Source organism: Coregonus clupeaformis, chromosome 25 (assembly GCF_020615455.1).
Source record: "Coregonus clupeaformis isolate EN_2021a chromosome 25, ASM2061545v1, whole genome shotgun sequence".
Lineage (NCBI taxonomy): Eukaryota > Metazoa > Chordata > Actinopteri > Salmoniformes > Salmonidae > Coregonus > Coregonus clupeaformis.
In genome coordinates, this window is record NC_059216.1 from 11,836,009 (window position 1) to 11,857,305 (window position 21,297).

Consider the following 21,297-nt stretch of genomic DNA (forward strand, 5'->3'; position numbering starts at 1 on the left):
AAAAGTTTCCCATAGGCTTTGTTCAAGGAACCATGGCGGAGTTAATGCCTACAAAAAGACGCTGTTACTATTACTCCCTGAGAAGAAAACAACATATTTGGTAAGAATCACAACATAGGGTACAACATCCATTCTAGTTCTTAAAGGGCAGTAGCCTACATTGGGTGCCCAATTTTCAATTAGGCCTACAACATTATTTAATCTGCAGTAATTATTATGCTATTGTCATGATCGTTGAGAGACGGGTCAGACCAAGGTGCAGCGTGGTATGCGTACATGTTTATTAATACGAATAAACACTTGACAAAATAACAAAACAACGAAACGTGAAGCTCAAACAGTGGCTACAACACAACAAGCCAAACGCAAATCAAGATCCCACAACTAAGGTAGGCAACCAGGCTACCTAAGTATGATCCCCAATCAGAGACAACGAGCGACAGCTGCCTCTGATTGGGAATCACACCCGGCCAAACATAGAAATACACATACTAGATCCTAAACATAGAATCTAATAACATAGATCTCAAACTGAACTCACACCCTGACCCAACCAACAAGAGTTCTCTAGGTCAGGGTGTGTCCAATCTTTTAACTAAATGCAATCTATTAGCTTCCAAAATGTAAGTAGGTATATCTAGCTGTCCAATAACACGTTCTGATGGAATTACTTGTCCTGAACTTTTACCCAGTGTAATTTAATGAATGTTGGAAAAATATCCTGATCCCTTTCTAAACATAGCAATGTGAATGCAAAGAGGACTTGGACCACAAAAAAGGTGAAGTGAACTGGCAAAAGAGTTGAGTCCTCATTGAAACGCAAGGGCAGTGTGAATACAAAAATAACTGAGTTCTTTTGCTCTTTTTTTTACCCCAGAGTTCACTTTAAAGAGGACTGATATCACTTCTTTTAAAGAGGACTATATGTGAAAACACAATTACATACTGCCATTTACAGTATGTGGCAAATTTATATAATAGCTCCTGTCAGCCTTAATTTGTTGAATAACGGCGGAGATGGTCTAGCTTTGACAGTTTAATCCGCCTGGCTGCAGCCAGTGAAACATAGCTAGACAGAGACTGGCCCTCCGCTCCACACTGCAGCTCCACAGCAACACTCTCATACTCACTGTCTGGCTGATGAGACGGGGGCGTGTGTGGTCCTCTGATGAGAGCAGGGAATGAAACAGTGAGACATGAATGGGTCTGCTGGTGTCCCAGAGCAGGAGATAGGAGTGTGGGGATGGTAATGAATGAAGAAGAATGGAACAGGGAGGAGGGACGGGATGTTCAGAATGGAGGGACAGAGAGAGGAACTGGAACAGGACTAAGGTCAATGGAGAGGTCAGTCGGAGAGGACTGTCTACTCAACTCACATGCATATGCACACACAGACACACACACACACACACCGCACACAGTCGTACAAACCGCATATGTTCACACACTCTTTCAAACATGTACAAACATGCTCATAAAAAACATATGAGAATAAGAGGTCTAGCCTACATGTTTGCTTACAATAAGAATACACAAACCCTCCGGGAACCATACATCTGAATGGAGGGGGAGTTAACATAGCTTTCCCCCATCCCCTGCCCTCCCCTACCAACTCAAACCCACATTGCTCTCCAACACCACTTAGCAGAAACAAAGTGGCCAGTTCCCACGCTGAACTTTGGGAAATTCAAAGTTTGTTCAGAAAAAGTCAGAAGCATCTCTAGAGCCCTTCAGGAGTCCTGCTCAAAGCCAACAGAGACCTTATTCAATTGGACTGACTGTCTCCCTACCATGTAGTCTAGTGAGTGTTAACTTGACATATCTCAGATTGCACACATTTTTCATGAAGACAATCGTTAATAGTCAAGTGTCTGTGTGTGTAGTAGAGAACACACTCACCGTGCGCACACACACTCTCACAGCTGTGTGAATGTGGAGGTCTAGTCCGTCTCCAAGCCCTGGTTCCACATTCCATAGTGTTCCACCTCCTCCCCCAGTGAGAGTCTTTTGTGCCTGTTGAAAGGCACTGGGGTTACAGGGTTTCTTGTGCCCAGTATAATACTCTCTCTCAAGACAATGACCTCATCGTGATAGAGAGATGGTGAGAAAATGGAGAGTCAGAGCACTTTTGAAGAGTTGGAGGGAAGACTGTACTATGCCGCTTTGGAGGGGTGTTAGAGGACTGACTACCTACAGTAGGTATAGAGGCAACTGTGTCATGTTTATTTCTGTTTAAAATCTTGCGAGCAAAAACATGAACTGTCCAAATAAATGGTACTTTTCTTTTTAAAGATGCAGCCAAGCTAAAAACATCTATGCATTTTGGGCGTGGCCAACAGAAGATAGGGAGTGCAAGTTGAGCAGCAGAGTAGATAGAATAGGATCATCTAGGGAATGTACCATGTTGCGCTCTCACTTGATGGTACAGTAGGCTATATTACAGTGTTAGAGTTGTTTTATTACAATCCATCTCTCTCATCTTTCTTATGTGGTTATTCATTACTGTAATAGGAGGACTCTGAGATCAGTCTAATGTGTCATTCATCTACAGTAGCGTACATTCCATTCCATACTGTCAGTAACTACTGTTAAAGCAGTCTGCTGTACTTACCATTAACAACTGTGGTACCAATGCCTTGAGAGTTGAGACTCTATAGTAAAGTAAAGCACACATACCACCAATCCAAGTGAGCAGTCATTCCCTACAGGAAATTCCTACAGAGCACTTCTGCTGAATAAAGGGCTCCAAGAGGGAATAGTTTAGGAGAATGTTTAATTTAAGTTATTTCCCCCACTATTATAGGTAACCTGCATGGAACATTATTGCATAGTCTACTCTGCAGTACTTCACAGAATAGTGTTGCATAGACACCACCTGAATTCTCATATAAGGTCCAAGGACTCTAACATGACTTGTGCAGTCCGCTGAATGTAGAGAGCATATACATTACATTCTTAAAGGTTATATCCAGCCCTTTTAGCAATATTTTTAACTGCAGTGATACATCTCACAAATTCTCTACAAGAGATCAAAGTTAGAGAGTCAAACAAAGAAAAGGTCTAAGCAGAGCACTCCACCCCCTCTTTTATGCTGCTGCTACTCTGTTTATTATCTATGGATTAGTCACTTAAACTCTACCCACATGTACATATTACCTCAATTACCTCGACTAACCGGTGCCCCCGCACATTGACTCTGTACCGGTACCCCCTGTATATAGCCTCCCTACTGTTATTTTATTTTACTGCTGCTCTTTAATTATTTGCTATTTTTATTTTTTACTTATCTATTTTTTACTTAACACTTTCATTATTTTCTTAAAACTGCATTGTTGGTTAAGGGCTTGTAAGTAAGCTTTTCACTGTAAGGTCTACACCTGTTGTATTCGGCGCATGTGGCAAATACAATTTGATTTGATTTGCCAGTGAACCTGTCTCTCTGCTAAGATATAAGCAAAATGGGAGAGAGCCATGACTACCCAGAGAGAGCAAGACAAATCAATGACCTTCTTTCTGTATCACCCAGTCACTCTCCATCTCCCCCATCCATCCTCCAATCCTACCCCAGAACCACACCCACCAGACCACCTCCTATTGTGTCAGGGGTGGCCGCAAGTGATATCACAGAGATTGTGGGATGGTGTATGCATGAGTGTGTGCATGTGAGCGAGCGAGCGAGAGAGATGTGTGTACGCGTATTCTTCATGTCTGTAATGGCAATTTCTTGACGAGGGCTATGGTAGCATCCATGTTAGAAAACAAGAGGGTAAAATTAACAGGCTCTGCATGTGTTCTGTGTGACCTAAATTAACCACTCTGTCTCATGCAGACACACGCCACAACTGCCATCATAATCAAACACAAGCCAAGCCCATACACTCTCATGACAACCATTATAAAATGGTGGAACTAGATACAAAATACCTCAGATATCAAATGTACTATCATGGGTTCATATGCATCCATTTCTGTGGAAACACTATGAAATTAAAGCAGCATTTTTCCAATGAAGGATTTCTGCCGTTGCCCCATCCTAGTAGTAAAAAAATGAAAGATGGTATCTCTACAAATACCCATTGCAGCTTTGGACATGGAGAAAATTGGGATCTATTGTGAAGGGGTAAACTGTGAATCATAAACGCCAATTCAGAATTAGCTCCAGTGGTTTTGAAGGATAAACAATGGTGCTTCATCAACCATTGGAAAGGGGTGGAAAGGAGTGTCATGATCTTAATTTTAGGTAAATAGAGCAACACTGCCACCTGGTGGCCAACTTTGAAATAATATTTTTTTGGGGATGCCCGTTAGTCCATTGCACAAGGGAGGCGAGAGATCAGTGTCAATGGTACTTAGCCATACCAGACATAAATCAATAAACTTACATAAATGTATACGAAAACAGTTTAGCAAAGGATAAAGGTTGGTTCGATTTAAATGTTAACGTTTATTTGCGAATGTCCCCTAATTATACATTAGGTCTCACATTTGATACTCCTGAGTGGCGCAGTGGTCTAAGGCACTGCATCGCAGTGCTAACTGTGCCTCTAGAGATCCAGGTTCGAATCCAGGCTCTGTCGCAGCCGGCCGCGACCGGGAGACTCATGGGCGGCGCATAATTGGCCCAGCGTCGTCCAGGGTAGGGGAGGGAATGGCCGCCAGGGTTGTGGGTTTGATTCCCACGGGGGGCCAGTATTTAAAAAAATATGTATTCACTAACTGTAAGTCGCTCTGGATAAATTGAGCGTCTGCTAAATTACTAAAATGTAATGTAAATGATATTGTATCACCAGCAATTGAACTGCTACTTTCTCTGGTCACTCAATTCTCGGTGCCTTGCGAGGCCTCGTTCACATTGGACTCTACAGATTCCTCCTCACGCCGAATGGTCAGGCAGTGGTTACCCTGAACACCTGCACAGCTGGCTATAAATGAGAAGGAAAAAAAACAACCTTGCTCTCTTGACATAGTCTTCTTTGCTGCAAAAAAGTTCAGTAAGCTTATGTGGCTCTCGGGCGGCGAACTCTTTTCGCAAACTCTAGTCTGGTAGTGGTCTCTGTTCATGTTGATTCTAGATCCTCTCAATCTCTATTAATTATGTGGTTTGTTGGTTTTGACACGTTTAGGTTACAAATATGATTAATATGTTAGTTGTTTAGGGTTTACAGATGTACTTACCTTTTTACACCATCATCGAACTTTACGTTTTCCCGCGAAAGGAAATTATGCTTTCAACTTAAGTAAACTGTCAACCTTCCATGTGGTGCTTAAAATGATCACACCTCAAAGTGACGACGTTACTTTGGCAAGGTGTGTGCCAACATTATGGTAAAGAAATGGCCTACACTTTTAGCTCTTGATGAGCTCACTTTACTGCAGCAATACTTTACTAGAAACCCAGTGATAGCTGGGAGTCAAACTCCACTTGAGCTTTTTTTCTATAAGTGCGCCTATTAGGAACATTATCTTGTATTTAAATCCAACACACACTGACTATTCATTTGCATGACTCTTTTTAATGACAATGCTCATTTGAAAAATAGAGGAAAATATAATTGCCTAAAAAATTAACAGCTTTAAACGTTTTGGTGTTTAAAGTGCAAATATATGTATTAAAGTGAAATACATAGAGAGAGAACTTGAGACTTGCAACATATCAATCAATTCATTATAAACAGGTCATTCCCTTTGCAACTACAAGCTAGTAAGCGACCTTACAACTTAAAACAATACACCTGCTCTACAACAGTTTGCATAAGTAGACGATGAAGTGATTGCACTGACATGCAAAACAATGCACAGAGTAATAATATTCACATGAAAATCAGTCATTGTAGAGTTCTGTACACTACATCTTTATGCTTTGAGTCTTGGTCACTGTTTACACTGATGAAGACAAAATATCAGAGTAGCATGACGCGATACTGCAGAATGAAGCTAGTCTATACTGTATTGTTTAATAAATCAAGCAAAGCCCTCATTGCCTCTTGGCTCTCTGCACACTGCTAACTCCATACTCAGAGCTATTGTGCAGTATATATGTCCATACTAAGCATTGCAAAGCAGGCTGTGGGATTTCAATTATTTTACATCAGAAATAACATGACAACAGACCATACCCCCTCAGACATCCAAGCCCAATACTCTGGCACCATGACACCTGAAACATTTTGCAGCCTCTTTATTGCGTCATTATCTTCTCTTTTGACGATTGACAATAAATGTGACCCTTACCCACCAAGAATAATATTAGACATGGACAGATAGAATAATAGATGTGAACATTAATGTAGCAGAGACAGGAAATAAAGAGGAAACGTGGCCCCTGGAGGTCACAGAAGAGATATGTTCACATCAATTACTTAGCAGGACAGGGATGAAAACATAGAATGTAAAATGTACAACATGGATTGGTTGTGTTTAAACTCAGATCAGTGTCTTGTGTGACAAAACATTTGGATATCTTGTCCACACTATCGCGTGTCTATCAAGGTCATATGTATCTAGAGTTGGGAGTGAATCCAAAATGAATGCTCTCTATGAAGGCCAAAGTATGTTCCTTTATGAATATTCACTTGCATAAGATAGATGAGTTAGTAAATCACTTGAGAATTTTTTCTAAAATCAATATATTCACCATTCAATAAACCACATGAATAATTCCATCTCATGAAAGGTGATAAGCAGCGTTACAGTTTTATGGCTATTCTGCAGCCTAAAGTTAAGTAATAATTCCCGCCACTCATAACTTTGAAGAAGTTCACTAGCAACAATTTACATGTACTTAATGGCATTTCAGAAGATAGAGGGAGCGCAGCAGCTTCCCTTATGTGGTGAACCCATTCTCATCCTGACAAGCCAATACATGTCACATAGCTTTAGTCAAATGGAACAATAACCATTCCTAAACTAGTGTCATATTCTCTCTAAGTTATACAAGCTGTTTCAAGAAATAACCAACAAGACGCCTTGAGACCTATATGCACAAACTGACAGCTGATGCTGCCTTGGCTCTAATCTTATTGCCTTGGATTCCCATTGCTTTGCTAGTGCCTTCAACATGGTCCAAACCAAAGGGACATTCCCCTATGAACAAATGTGACATGGTGACGGCGTGGACAAAGGGGTAAAACACGTTAAGCATGGTTCGTCTGCCGAGAACTGGCTTTAATGACCGGATAGAAACACTACGGCACGGTAATCATCAGTTCCAGTTCTCCCAGTCCTCCAGCTGAAAAATAAAACATGTCATTTAGATCAACATAATTGTTTCTAAGGCATGTTATTTTTTTAACGGTTTGGGGTTAGAAGAAATGCAACAAGAAAAATTTTATGACAAATACATCATTGCCCACCTCTCCTGTAGCGTCAACTCTTGAGAGTGCCATCTGGACCTCCTCTTCTGTCATGTCCAGGTCAAAGTCCTTCTCCCAGTCCTCACTGACATCTGTGCTGGACCCTGCAGGGGTCAGGGTGAAGCACAGGGTCAGATAGGACCACTTAACACTCTTCTTGCACTGGCTCTGTGCACTCACTGAACTTTACCCACACATACTACACTGACACACCAACACACACACATATATACACACACACACATGCCTATTGATGCCACACACACACACGCTGCTATTCTGTTTATTATCTATCCTGATTGCCTAGTCACTTTTACCCCTACCTACATGTACATATTACCTCAACTACCAGGTACCCCTGCACATTGACTCGGTATCTGTACTCCTTGTATAAAGCCTCGTTAATGTTATTTTGTTACTGTTTCCTTTTTTCCCTTCTTATTTGATAATTATAACTGTTTTCGTACTTTTTAACTCTGCATTGTTGGGAAAGGGCTCGTACGTAAGCATTTCACAGTATTCGGCGCATGTGACAAATACAAAATGTGTTTGATTTTGATTTGATGAACAGCTTAGGCCCTATTCAATCAAAACCTGTTACCACAGTCACACCAATAACTTAATAAAATGTCCTTTTACCTTTTTTGCCATTGTTTGAAGGTGTAGACTTCCCGCTGTCAGAGTTGAGCTCAAACACCCTCAGGTCCTGGGGCCCCTCTGTCTCTGGTCTGATGGTGGTAGCTGGGGCCTGGACTGTTACTCTCTCAGCTGTAGCCTTCTCTGTGGGCTCAGGCTGGGATGGGGCCTCTAACTTAACCCTCTCCTCCACCTGCTGCCTCTCTGGCTCTCTCTCCTCCAGGCTGGCCTTGTTGAGTTTCTGGGCCAGCTCCACGACTGCAGGTTGTGGCCTGGCTGGTCTCACCTCCACCTGGGTGGGCAGGCTGCCACTGTCGCTGTTCAGGGAGAGGGGAGAGGAGCGCTCCCCGCTCGGAGACGGGATGGGGCTGAGCGGGGTTGTCGCCATGGTGACTGGTGTAAGTGGTGACAGCTGGGTCACAGGGTCGTCTAATGGGGGCGTGAAGTCCAGGCGAGATGAAGACGTGGCGCCAAGGAAGTCATCTGGGATAGAAATAAGGGAGAGAGAACAGTGAGTCACATGAGACAGACCTGTGCTAATCTGACTGACCTATTTCAGGTCACATCTCACAGAACTAAGACATTTCACCATTGTGAAATTCCCTATCCGACATACCTTCATCTTCCTCCTCCCAGCCCAGAGCCTCTGTGTGTGTAGTCTGCTCTGCTCTCTGCTTCAAGGCCACTCGCCTCGCCTCCTCCTGGTGGTCAGTCACATTAGTAATTACCCATCAGCAGAACACTACGAGCTTTTTAGTGTGTCTATTTATCGGCTAAGGTGATGGTATGAAGTGGGGACGGGGATTTTAACTGGAAAACTCTCTAATAAAAACACTGCTTACCTGTGAAATAGTTGCACCAAATACATTGTCCAATACCTCCATTTTGTCAGCATGCAGCACATAAAATATCATAAAAACACATGTACTTTCCAGAAAGGGAGGGAGAGCCTGGGAATGAGCTTTGGAAGAGGGGGGCGTGGACTTTGTTAGGACAGACTGGAAACGTCCGAATCCAAATCAAATAGCGGGAGATTTGGTTCTGGGTGCCAAGATTTGTTTTCCAAAAGTCTACTAAGCTACCAGAGCTCTGACGTAGAGCCCTACCCATGCACGCGACATTCAAACCCTACCCAGGCCCGATTGTTTCTGCCAAATTAAAGGCCCGACCGGCCCGAAATCAGAAATAACTTTCTCCGTTAGTAAATCCATTAGCTGCTCTGTTCATGGCGCTCTGAGTATCAATAGCAACGGCTCCGCTTGGGCTGCTCTGCTCAATTACGAAACATTAGAGAGCAGTTAGCTGTTAGCTACTATTCGTCACTCTAAACTCAGACAAAACTCAAGGAACATTATTATTTTCTGTGAAATAATCTCTCCCGTCTTATATTTGATGAGGTTGAAGCACTTCTGACACAATGTTATGATCTTAGTCAGATATCACTGTACTGCGCAGCAGAGCACGAGCAAATGGCTCAGCTTAAAAATGTTAGTGATCAATTTAGTGATACCCGAGCCATGCCTGTACCTTAGTTATTGATGAAAAAACAGGCCCGATCCAGCCCTAACCCTATGTATAATATCGGGGGCCCGTCGGGCTCGGGTCGGGTAGCAGAACTCTACTCCAAACTAATCTTACAACTGGCCAGCAGGGGGCAAGGTTTACATTCTAACATGGGATTCTGATAGAAGAAGGTGCATGACAGTTCATGAGAGCTATACATGCCAGTAACAAAACAAAAAAGTGAGTGAATTACCTGGTCCAACTGAAAGACTTTGTAGAAATACCGCTGCCAGAATTCAGAATGGGCTACAGCTACTGGCACCTAGGGATGAAAATGTCCTATCGTGATTATGTACTCATAAAACATTGTGATGTATGCTGGTATTGGCCAACAAAAAATAAACAAATATAAAACTCACGACGAAAGATGTTGAAACCCTGGGCAGAGGCTAAGTGCAGGCAAATCTTTTCTAATATTCCTTTCTGGTGGAGCTTCAGCATGGAACAGGTGTGTGTCTGTGACTCGCGCACATGATGGCGCTTGATATTGTTTGTTCTCTCTCATTATTAGTCCCCTGGCTACCTTATGTTTTTAGGCTATTTAAACAACTTTTTGAGACGGAACTCTGTTAGATTAATTCATTGTTTGACCGAGAGAGAAAGCATGCATGCATAAAATTATGAAAGCGTACTAGCCCAAATATTCATATTGAATGGAGAGACAAGGGAAAATAGCCTATGTTTTCTTTTTAAACTGCTAGACACAATATAGTTAAGGATGTCCGTTATAAATGTTTTATAGATTTAGCCTATAAGGCCCACGCATCTGACAGCGTGAGAGAGACTGGACATTTTGCGAAGCTCTGGTGAAATTCTCCACTCTGTCTAGCCCACATTCCTCTCTTGCGTTCTGTAGGCCTATATAAACATAGCCTATTAATTGAAATAGGCTATAGCAAATAGGAAGTCAGATTACTCGGAATGTCACTCATGTGCTATCCGACTCCGTTAGGCCTACTGCGCGGCGCCAGTCAGGTTCAAATAGGATAAACCATCGTCTGTCACATCACGATGTTGTCACCATTGACAACGGCTGTCAATCATCATTGATAAATGAACCTATTGTAATTTGATCCAACCGTATTAGAAAGTGTACCATTTTGGTGTAAAGGGCCCTGATAGAGGGGGTATTGACTAGGAGGTCAGAGATCTCTCCTTTCCTCTCCTCCAGACTGAAGCTTGAGAGCCACGCATCAAACTGCTCTAGGGAACCTGGGACAAAACACAGGACACACAATTAAAACACACTCAAGACACCTTTTTAGTTTTTCATTACAGTTTAACAACTGCATGAAAATAACTGGCATAGAAGTCCAAACTTCCCAAGTCTTGTCCTGCCAAATTATTTGTATTCATTGTAATAGGAGATGATTTTTGACCATTATTTTAAAAAAGTATTGGAGTGCATTTGAGGACATTTAGGGTAGAGTAGAATGAGTAATTAAAGGGCCTTAAGTCCATTGTCACTGCCATTCTGATGGCTTTTTAATGTTTTGAGGGAATGAAGCCTGGGCAATGCCGTTACATGGTACATGACCTTTTCTTTAATGAGAATAGTGAAGACCAATAGAAAAGGAAGATGTGAACTGTCTCACCATCAGGCTCATTGCAGTATGTAGCAGGGTCAGCCTGCAGACTGTAAAGACGAGCCTGGGGAAAAAAACACACACTGTAACTCAGATACTCATGTGACATAACGTGTTCTGATATCTAGTATTGCAACAAAATGAGACCGTATTTTGTTTGTTTTGCATTTTGATAATGTTATGCTAATGATAACAATAGCCTAATATATTCAATATGCTGTAAACTATTGTCTTTTAACGGTTTCATCTCAATTCATCCTAATCAACCTAATAATTATGACACACCCCTCACTATTATCATTGGTTGCACTAATTGCACTGTTTGTCTACATACCCTGGTTCAAGCATTCATGATATTACCCTGAAGAAGGCACAGTGATGCCGAAATGTTGTGTGTGTGTATATATGACAGTACCAGTCATATATATACGGTACACATTTCTTTTTTTACATTTTTTGTCATTTAGCAGACGCTCTTATCCAGAGCGACTTACAGTTAGTGAGTGCATTCATTTTTCATACTGGCCCCCCATCGGAAACGAACCCACAACCCTGGCGTTGCAAGCGCCATGCTCTACCAACTGAGCTACAGGGGACTCCACACAGTACCAGTCAAAAGTCTGGACACACCTACTCATTCAAGGGTTTTTCTTTATTTTTACTATTTTCTACATTGTAGAATAATAGTGAAGACATCAACACTATGAAATACCACATATGGAATCATAGATTTTATATTCTTCAAAGTAGCCACCCTTTGGCTTGATGACAGCTGTGCACACTCTTGGCATTCTCTGAACCAGCTTCATGAGGTAGTCACCCGGAATGCTTTTCCAACAGTCTTGAAGGAGTTTCCACATATGCTGAGCACCTGTTGGCTGCTTTTCCTTCACTCTGCGGTCCAACTCATCCCAAACCATCTCAATTGGGTTGAGGTCGGGTGATTGTGGAGGCCAGGTCATCTGATGCAGCACTCAATCACGCTCCTTCTTAGTCAAATAGCCCTTACACAGCCTGGAGGTGTGTTTTGGGTCATTGTCCTGTTGAAAAACAAAAGAGTTGCACTAAGCGCAAACCAGATAGGATGGCGTAACGCTGCAGAATGCTGTGGTAGCCATGCTGGTTAAGTGTGCCTTGAATTATAAATAAATCACTGATAGTGTCACCAGCAAAGCACTGACACACCATCACACCTCCTCCTCCATGCTTCATGGTGGGAACCACACATGCGGAGATCATCCGTTCACCTACTCTGCGTCTCACAAAGACACGGCGGTTGGAACCAAAAATCTCAGATTTGGACTCATCAGACCAAAGGACAAATTTCCACCAGTCTAATGTCCATTACTCGTGTTTCTTGTCCCAAGCAGGTCTCTTCTTATTATTGGTGTCCTTTAGTAGTGGTTTCTTTGCAGCAATTCCACCATGAAGGCCTGATTCACGCAGTCTCCTCTGAACAGTTGATGTTGAGATGTGTCTGTTACTTGAACTCTGTGAAGCATTTATTTGGGCTGCAATCTGAGGTGCAGTTAATTGCCGATTTCTGAGGCTGGTAGCTCTAATGAACTTATCCTCTGCAGCAGAGGTAACTCTGGGTCTTCCTTTCATGTGGCGGTCCTCATGAGAGCCAGTTTCATCATAGCACTTGATGGTTTCAGCGACTGCACTTGAAGAAACTTTCTTTCCCAAATGACTGACCTTCATGTCTTAAAGTAATGATGGACTGTTGTTTCTCTTTGCTTATTTGAGCTGTTCTTGCCATAATATGGACTTGGTCTCCTGTATACCAACCCTACCTTGTCACAACACAACTGATTGGCTCAAACGCATTAAGAAGGAAATCAATTCCACAAATTAACTTTTAACAAGGCACACCTGTTAATTTAAATGCATTCCAGGTGACTATCTCATGAAGCTGGTTGAGAGAATGCCAAGCGTGTGCAAAGCTTTCATCAAGGCAAATGGTGACTACTTTGAAGAATCTCAAATATAAAATATATTTTGATTTGTTTAACACTTTTTTGGTTACTACATGATCCATATGTGTTATTTCATAGTTTTGATGTCTTCACTATTATTCTATAATGTAAAAAATAGTTAAAATAAAGAAAAACCCTGGAATGAGTAGGTGTGTCCAAACTTTTGACTGGTACTGTATAGAGTGTGCGACTATTTATTTTTATAGTAACACTTCTGAGACTAACCACTCTTACATGTTTGAACAGATGGGGGAAAAAGTTATAACACATGATGTTAACACACCATTTCTGAGAAAGATTCGGGTATATTAGCAGTAAATGTAAAACAGCATAGTATCTAGTCCTTAATTAGTTCAATCACACTGTCATAGTGATTAGTTGAACACAATATTAACATACTCACCTTGGTGCTGTCATACACCTCTGTGGTGCCTGCTGGAGTTGCCACTAGCGTAATGACATCACAGTCGATGGTCATGTCCTGGGGAGGAGCGAGGGTGTCTGTTATCACTCCTAAGAAACTGGACAGGCTCTTCTTCACCTTCTCTGTGGTATCAGAGGAGCCCTCCACCTGAAACAAAGTGGGACAGGTGACATGTATGCCTATAAATAACCAAGTGATAATGCATATTAACTTTTCTAATATGGGTCACTGTGACCCATAGCTAACAAAATGGCTACACAGACTGAGTTGACCCTTGTATTTTATTTTTTGCACTGTCTCTATGGACACTCACAGGGCCCTACACACACACACACACACACACACTCACTCCATTACAATTTCTCACACACATTATATGCACACACGTTTATACTGACTCTACACACATGCACACCCACTCATATACAATCATCATATACATCGCTGCTGCTACACTGTTTATCATATATTCTGATGCCTGGTCAGCTTACCCCTATACATATCTACCTCTATCACTCCAGTATCCCTGCACATTATAAATATGGTACTGGAACTGACCATGTATATAGTATGCTTACTTACTTTCTCATGTTCTTCATATTTCTTATTTTTATTTCTTGTGTGTTTTTGCTCTACCTTATGTTATTTTTTTAGTATTATATTGTTATTGATTACTCCATTGTTGGGTTTAGAACTAGCAAGAAAGGTGTTTCACTATACTTATGCTTGTGACATTAAAACTAAAAACTAGTAAAGAACCAAATGGCCTACCGCTAGTTTGCTTCTAACGGCGCTTGCTGTGGCGACGATGGAGCACGCAGCGTCATGTTGCACCACGTTGGAGAACTCTGTCAGGTCACGCTTTATAAACTCGTATGCCTCAGATGACTGTAAAAACAATTAAATGTTGGAGTTACATTGACAAGTGCAAACAGAGTACAGTAAGAGGTCTGCATTCTGCAATATCAGTGTACATTGGATGTCACAAGGATATTGATTTTCACCTTGTTTTATAATGAATCATGTTTTAGACATTGAATTAGCCCTTTTAAGGCACAGCACATAACATAATAGCTATATTTAGTCGCTCATTATGAAACTGGAGAGATAATCTGGTTATCCGTGCAGGCTAGCATGGATGCCTACCTTATCTTTGACGGCCTGGAAGCTTTGCTGAAGCCAGCCTCCCCACCAGCCTTCGCAGCTTTCCCTGGAATAAAGAGACATGGTGATGGCAGATTATTAAAACGGGATCAACAGGTACTAATGGTGCAATGCATAGCTTGCATTTTAGCTATATAACTATTTAGCTAGGCCATTAACGATCAGGTCAGGTAGGAGTGACAGTGCGCATACACTCATCTCTGATAACAATCTAGCCAATTTAGCTGACTTGCTAATCAACACCAGTGAATTTGCATTAGCTGTTAACGTTAGCTAGCTAGATAGCTAACAAAGCTACAATGGAAACCATAGCGCTGTATTTTTCCAATCACTGTTAATATATACACAACACACTATTAATACGTTGGTCTCCGCGATTAGGCATTAACAATTCTGCTAGCCACTGCTAGCTAGTTAGCCAGCCATCAAGCTAAACAGATGGTGCAATATTTTTAGTAAACAAAACCCGATTGACTCGAGAACAGACAAAGCAACTGATTGCATCGTTTTGAAATAGGTGAATGTAGCAATAGCTAAATATGAAGGAAATATATTAGATGAAAGAAAAACATGCCGAGGGTGGGATATATTACGATGGTTAATTTATATTTTAACTATTTTGCGACTTCTCACTCACCCGTCTTCAGCCATCTTCAGACCATGACATCACCAATATTTACTGAACTCTGACCCCACTGAATGAGGAAGAAGCTTGTAAAAGACCGACCGCTTTTCAGTTTGTATATGCTTCTAGTAAATACATTTTTAGGATAGATAGCTCATATAAAATGTAATATTATTATTTTCCAAATTAATTCTGTTAGCTATTAGGTAGCTACGCTCTTTGGGCATTTATTTAGGACTACGGTGTCTGCCAAGGATCAAGCTACGCGTTTGGTAGGCTGCTGCGCTGGCGCAATAACTTTATGAAAACTAAATCTAACATTGCGTTCAAATTCTCCTTATAAATGTATCATAATTTAACCCCAACCTTGCACCCATTTGCATTTATTATCAAGGCCAGCTAAGGTGAAAGTTATCAAAATATTTTAAAATAAGCCTTTAGGGCTGAGCCAGTTGTTATAGGTTTGCATATTTGGCTAATTATGCCCTTTCAAAGTTTGTATCACACATTTTAATGGTATGCAAATTATGCTATTACTTTTTATGGTTTCTGAAAATGTTCATGGTCTATAGCATATCATTTTTAACTAGTTTGAGCTTGTTCAATATTATAAATAAGGTAAAGTGTGGCCTGCCAGTCAATCGCACTGTCTCCTAGAGAGGACGTCTGAAAATGCATCTATTTTGTTGTAGGTAGATAATGAAGCGAGACATAAGATTTAACTCAACTAGCCACATGATTAGTAATCAAATCTGCCCTTATGTGACTCTATCTTTAATGGGTCAACATTAATTCCCAGACCAGTGGGTGTGTTGACCCTATCCCAGCTGTGTTTCCCCCTCATCAGTATGCAGGGTGAAGGGGAGCCCGACTTTACTGAACTGATAGTAAAAAGGTCAGGCTGCGAGCTTCTGGAGGAGAGCTCTCCCCTAATTGAAGATCCCCTGTATGCAGACGCAGCACAATGTGTGCGTATGTTCTCCAATATGTCTCCCCTGTCCAGACCCTCAATCCACCTAATTGGCTCCTTCAGTTCCCTAATTAACTCTGTCGATCCTGTCTACTGCTGAGCCCAGGGTAACACACACCCTTCTATTGATTAGCATTCCCTCCTGTTAACTCATCCATCTGTGTCTATGGGGTGGGGCCGTCAGCTAGCATGATCATGACTACTGCATACAATAGTGGAAATCCTGACTGTGCAGTCTTTACTCTCCACTCATTTGGAAAACGTGAGACTTTTATTTTCTCTGATGCTGCAGTTCATTGTGTCGCTATCAGGTATTTTTCTTGCTACTGAAAAAGCTGTTGAATTTTAGAATGTTTTTGCCCCGCATGTTTATATATATATTTCTTTTATGGATAAGCGCCAAAGTATTGTCAAGCTGTTCGTGGTAATGTAGAAATAGGCCTGCAGTCATTGAACATGACAAAACCTTCACATTAAAAGCCCTTCTATGTGTTTGATGTGGATTTCCCTAAACATGGTAGCATATTCACAGCATATGCTCCCAACATACTGTATATATTTCAGAGAGCACATAACGGGTCAGCATATGTTAAAAGCAACGGCAGGTAGCTTAGTGATTAAGAGCGTAGTGCCAGCAACCGAAAGTGCCAGCAACCAGCAGGTAGCTTAGTGGTTAAGAGCGTAGTGCCAGCAACCGAAAGGTCGCTGGTTCTAATCCCCGAGCCGACTAGGTGAAAAATCTGTCGATGTGCCCTTGAGCAAGGCACTTAACCCTAATTGCTCCTGTAAGTCGCTCTGGATAAGAGCGTCTGCTAAATGACTAAAATGTAAATGTAAAATGTAAAAGCACTATGATGACAACAGTGGCTGGTCATAATGGTGCAGAAAGGCACTGTCAATATTGTATGATTTAAGATGCATATCCATTGCACACCACACAGACACACACACCCTCACACTCTCCATCCTGCTGCTGCTGCTCTGTGGGTTAACACCATCTGCTAGCGATCAGGAAACACCAGCTTTGCACAAGTCAATGTCCCTAATTATCCACCTAAAGGAGGGAGGACACCAAAGGGAGGCCGACCCCACTAATCCCCACAATGTGTTCTGCTTCCCATTCCCACCTGTGCCCAAATAAAGGGGGGCCTAGTGGGAGGACCCAGGGTCCAAGTGTCAGGGGACCAGGGACCAGGTGATGCCGGAGCGCCTGTCCCCACCACAGAAGGCACCTCCCCGGGCTAGGCTGGCAGCTGCCTCCCCCCACTGGGACGTCCCACAGCTGACAGTCCCAGAGTACTGACAGGGGTTCTTTACAGTGTCAATAGCCCCATAAATTAGAGCTAACCGCCTTTGTGGCGGGCGAGGTGTCAGGCCTTTTGGCCCAACAGCGCTTGTTACCATGATGAAATGTAGATTGAATGGAGGGGGCCTGTGTCCCAGGCACGAGAGCTTGGCCTCCTCCAGTCTTTGTGTGCCGTGCATGGCTATTGTCCAGCTCTATTCAGAGCTCTCATGGAGGAGGGGGTTGAAGGGGTCTGAGGAGTTACATCTCTTTATTTCTCCCCTGATCTCCACCTCATCCGTCAGCCATGGGAGGATAAGCATGTATTTTACACGCTTGATTTGTTGCTAAGTGGGGGTGAGCCATTGTTGTGGGTTTGAGTAAATACACGTCTGTGGCGTCCGTCCCACATATGTCATTGTTCTGGAGTGTTTGGTATAGTTAGTCAATCATTGACTATAAGTAAAAAAATATAATTGGTTTCATGAAGATATGTATTTTTTAAACTTTTAAACAATAAAAAACTAAAACTTTGATATCCTCTGTTTTGATCTGTTGGTTTTCAAAACACTTGAAATTGCAATAGTGCAATATATTCTCTCCTAAGGAGACTTGGTGTGTATTCTTACGTTTAAACATCCTACGTAAAAACGGCACATATTTACTCTTATTATTCTGATGTGCCCTAGGTATGAATACAGGGACAGTGACAAATCCTCTGGCCCACAGATGAGAGGGCCACAGCCCTGTCCCCCGCCTGCGCCAGACAAAAGTGATGCGCCGTCCTGGCGCCCGCACTGCCCTTTCATCTCCCACACCCTGTTGAGGTGAAGATGGATGATCCCAGAGCTCAGAGTGCCACATTCAGCCTCCCTCTGCAGCGTTGCATTGTCTGGCTCTTCTGTCTCTCTTTAGCTCAGGGGTAGGCTTCTCCTCTCCAGGCTGGTTAGCAACCAACACCCTCTCTACTCTTCACCCACCCCACCCCTCCCCTACCCTGCTCAGCACCGCTAACTACTGCAACCCCTGGGTCTACCATCGAGACCCTAAAATATATGCAGTGCACAGTGATGGTAAACTGTTAGGGATATCTTTCTTTGTGTTTTACTGTTTTAGTGCTATGTAGCCTGTTTCAAAATTAGAAAGATAAAAGACATGCTGAAAAACACATGCAAATAAAATGTAAACAGATGTAAATAGATTTACATCCATTTATGTCTCAAGTAAAACAGCAGAAAATGAATGTTTTTAAAGGTTTAATTTAGGAAAATAAGACACCTGCAGAGAAGGACACAGCACTTTCCATCTTTCTCATTTGTTACCGTAACACTGATATTCCATATCGAATAGCAATAGCAGATATTATCACTGTTTCATTCGAAAAAGAGCTTCAAGAACAACAGTATGAAATACAAAGCATAGCCAAATTATCTGGTTTAAATGATCTAAGTGTTTCTGAAATGGTCCCTGTGTGTGCATTTAAATATTTTCAATATAAACAAGGAATGTAATTTAGAAAAATAGCAGCGACATACTCAATAGAAGATATATACAAAATATGTACAGGTCCTGCGGGCTACCAATGTTTTTTTTTACAGTTCAACCAACAATTTCTCTCAGTCCACAGGCAGTAAACTACTTAGTCCTGGGGTGGGCCTGGGCCTCAACTACAGAGTTCAGTCCTGGGTGTCGCCTGCTCACTTGCCCATGGAAAAGCTGTGCAGGGTGGATGCGGTGGTTGGTAGAGGCTGGCAGAGCGAGCAGGGACAGGGCATACCAGGAAAGTGCCTGTAGGAGCTGGCTAGGTGGAGAGGGTCCTTCAGCAGGCTCTGTACGGGTGCATGGTGGAAGCCCAGGTAGCTTGCAGAGGGCGGTGAGTGTGGGGCTGGAGCCGGGAGAGGCGAAGGGTGGTGGAGAGCAGAGGCCGTGCTGCCCACCAGGGAGTGCAGGGACTGGGCCAGGGGGTGCAGGGGGAGGTGGGCTGTGGGGGCTGGAGGGGTGATCCGGCGGTGGCTGGTGCGACTCTGGGCACCACCACCTCCGTACACGTCTCCCACCAGCTTCTTCATCTCCTCCAGGGAGCTGGACAGCATGAGTATGTAGTTACGGGCCAACATCAGGGTGGAGATCTTGGAGAGCTTGCGGACGGAGGGCCCCTGGGCATAGGGCATGACCTCTCTCAGGCCGTCCATGGCCTGGTTCAGGTCGTGCATTCTCTTCCTCTCCCTGCCGTTCACCTTCAGCCTCAGGTCCTGCACGTCGCCCTCTTTGAGGTCAACCCGGGTCTTGCTCTTGCCTCCCCCAGCACAGCGGTCAGCCCTGCCCTGCCCAGCGGCCCTGGCTGCCCCCTCCTCCCGGCAGTAGGCTTGGAACATCTTGTTGGAGAAGAAGCTGCCCATGGAGTCATCCACCACCAGGTCTGGAGATGAGGAGCGGCTGGAGTTGGAGCCAGCGTCAGAGTCCATCTCAACAGATGAAGAAGTTTAGAAAATAAATGTAAAACACAAAAGTGGAGAAAAAAACTACTAAAACCACAAATAAACTGAAAAGAAGAAACACAAAGTTGTATCTTTCTTCACTCTCTGTTTTCTGAGTACAAAAGACCACAGTTCCCTGAGGGCCGATGCTCTCTCACTGTCACTTCTGTCAGAGCTCAGTAGATAGCTAGATACAGCAGGCGCAGGCAGGAGAAGTGCTGTGTCTGGTCCTTGTCAGGGGTCTGTCCCCCTGCAGCCCTACAGGGGTGCATTTATACCCCCCACTCCAACAAAGGAACAATGAGGCGCATAATGAGACATTTAGACTCGCAGCCAATTGCAGAACGGACACAATTTCACCCCTTGCAGCCCCCCCTTACAGCCCCCCTCCCTACGCCCCACACCCACGTTTAACTCCCCATCATCTCCTTACCGTCTTCTGATCATCTCATACACAGTAGCCCTTCCCTGCAATCAAATGACCTAGTGGCCTCATGGGTGGAATGTTATTAATATTTTTCATAATTTCATAATTAATAAACATAATTTTTTTAAAGCCACAGAAAATCCGGTGTTTCTATGTCAAAAGGTTTTGTTATATTTCAGTCTTCTGTGATGCGTATAAAGTGTAATATTAGGATGCAACCTCAAAATTGAAGACCATAACCATGTGTGTGAGGTGTATACTTTTGTTTCAAAGTAGATTTGTTTGACTACCAAGAAACACTCTGTGTGACCCTGATTTAGCCCACTTCAGTAAAAGGTTAAATAGAGCAAGCCTGGATTCACACGTATGTGTTAAGGCATACACAACACTGTGTTAACTTAACACAAGACATCTCACAGTCCATCAGACAACCCACACATTGGACTGACACATAATGGTCTTCACGTGTTCGTGTGGAGATACAGTTTGTCATCAGTGGTCTACATTTGCAAGTATGTGAAGACGTTAATGTAATGGTTATGGTCTGATAAACAATGACTAAAGATTATTCTCCCATTAGAGTCAGTGCCAGGGGGACACTGAGATATGTGTTCAACTCTGACATTCACCCAAGCAATGCGTAATGAATTAAACATAGAAATATAGGTGCTGCCAGTGCTGGAAAATGATCACAGTGATGGACATTTAGTATATGTAATGTTTGATCTGTTGTATTTCATTTGGAGGGAAATGTAACCAAATATTCAAAAAATACCTCCATCTTAATAAGAACGTGAAAATTAGGTCAG

At 42.7% G+C, this 21,297-nt stretch overlaps 2 protein-coding genes across 3 annotated transcripts; both read right to left on the reverse strand.

Annotated features, from left to right (window-relative positions):
• Window positions 1-6,163: 6,163 nt before the first annotated feature.
• Window positions 6,164-15,542, reverse strand: LOC121539200 (BSD domain-containing protein 1). Of its 2 annotated transcripts, XM_041847517.2 has the most exons (11): window positions 15,342-15,539; window positions 14,687-14,750; window positions 14,312-14,428; window positions 13,520-13,687; window positions 11,147-11,201; window positions 10,648-10,763; window positions 9,745-9,813; window positions 8,605-8,689; window positions 7,992-8,471; window positions 7,353-7,456; window positions 6,164-7,228 (listed from the first exon to the last, which is right to left on the reverse strand). In XM_041847517.2, the coding sequence occupies exons 1-11, from the start codon at window positions 15,353-15,355 to the stop codon at window positions 7,202-7,204; spliced, it is 1,299 nt and encodes a 432-aa protein (XP_041703451.1). In that variant the 5' UTR covers window positions 15,356-15,539; the 3' UTR covers window positions 6,164-7,201. The 2 variants fall into 2 exon arrangements, with proteins under 2 accessions (XP_041703451.1, XP_041703452.1); XM_041847518.2 differs by lacking the exon at window positions 6,164-7,228 and having other exon boundaries at window positions 7,354-7,458; window positions 7,993-8,471; window positions 15,342-15,542.
• A 3,283-nt stretch (window positions 15,543-18,825) lies between these two features.
• LOC121538783 (oligodendrocyte transcription factor 3-like) lies at window positions 18,826-20,289 on the reverse strand. The gene has a single exon (XM_041846950.1). The coding sequence runs from the start codon at window positions 20,047-20,049 to the stop codon at window positions 19,282-19,284; it is 768 nt and encodes a 255-aa protein (XP_041702884.1). The 5' UTR covers window positions 20,050-20,289; the 3' UTR covers window positions 18,826-19,281.
• Between the last annotated feature and the right edge of the window lie 1,008 nt (window positions 20,290-21,297).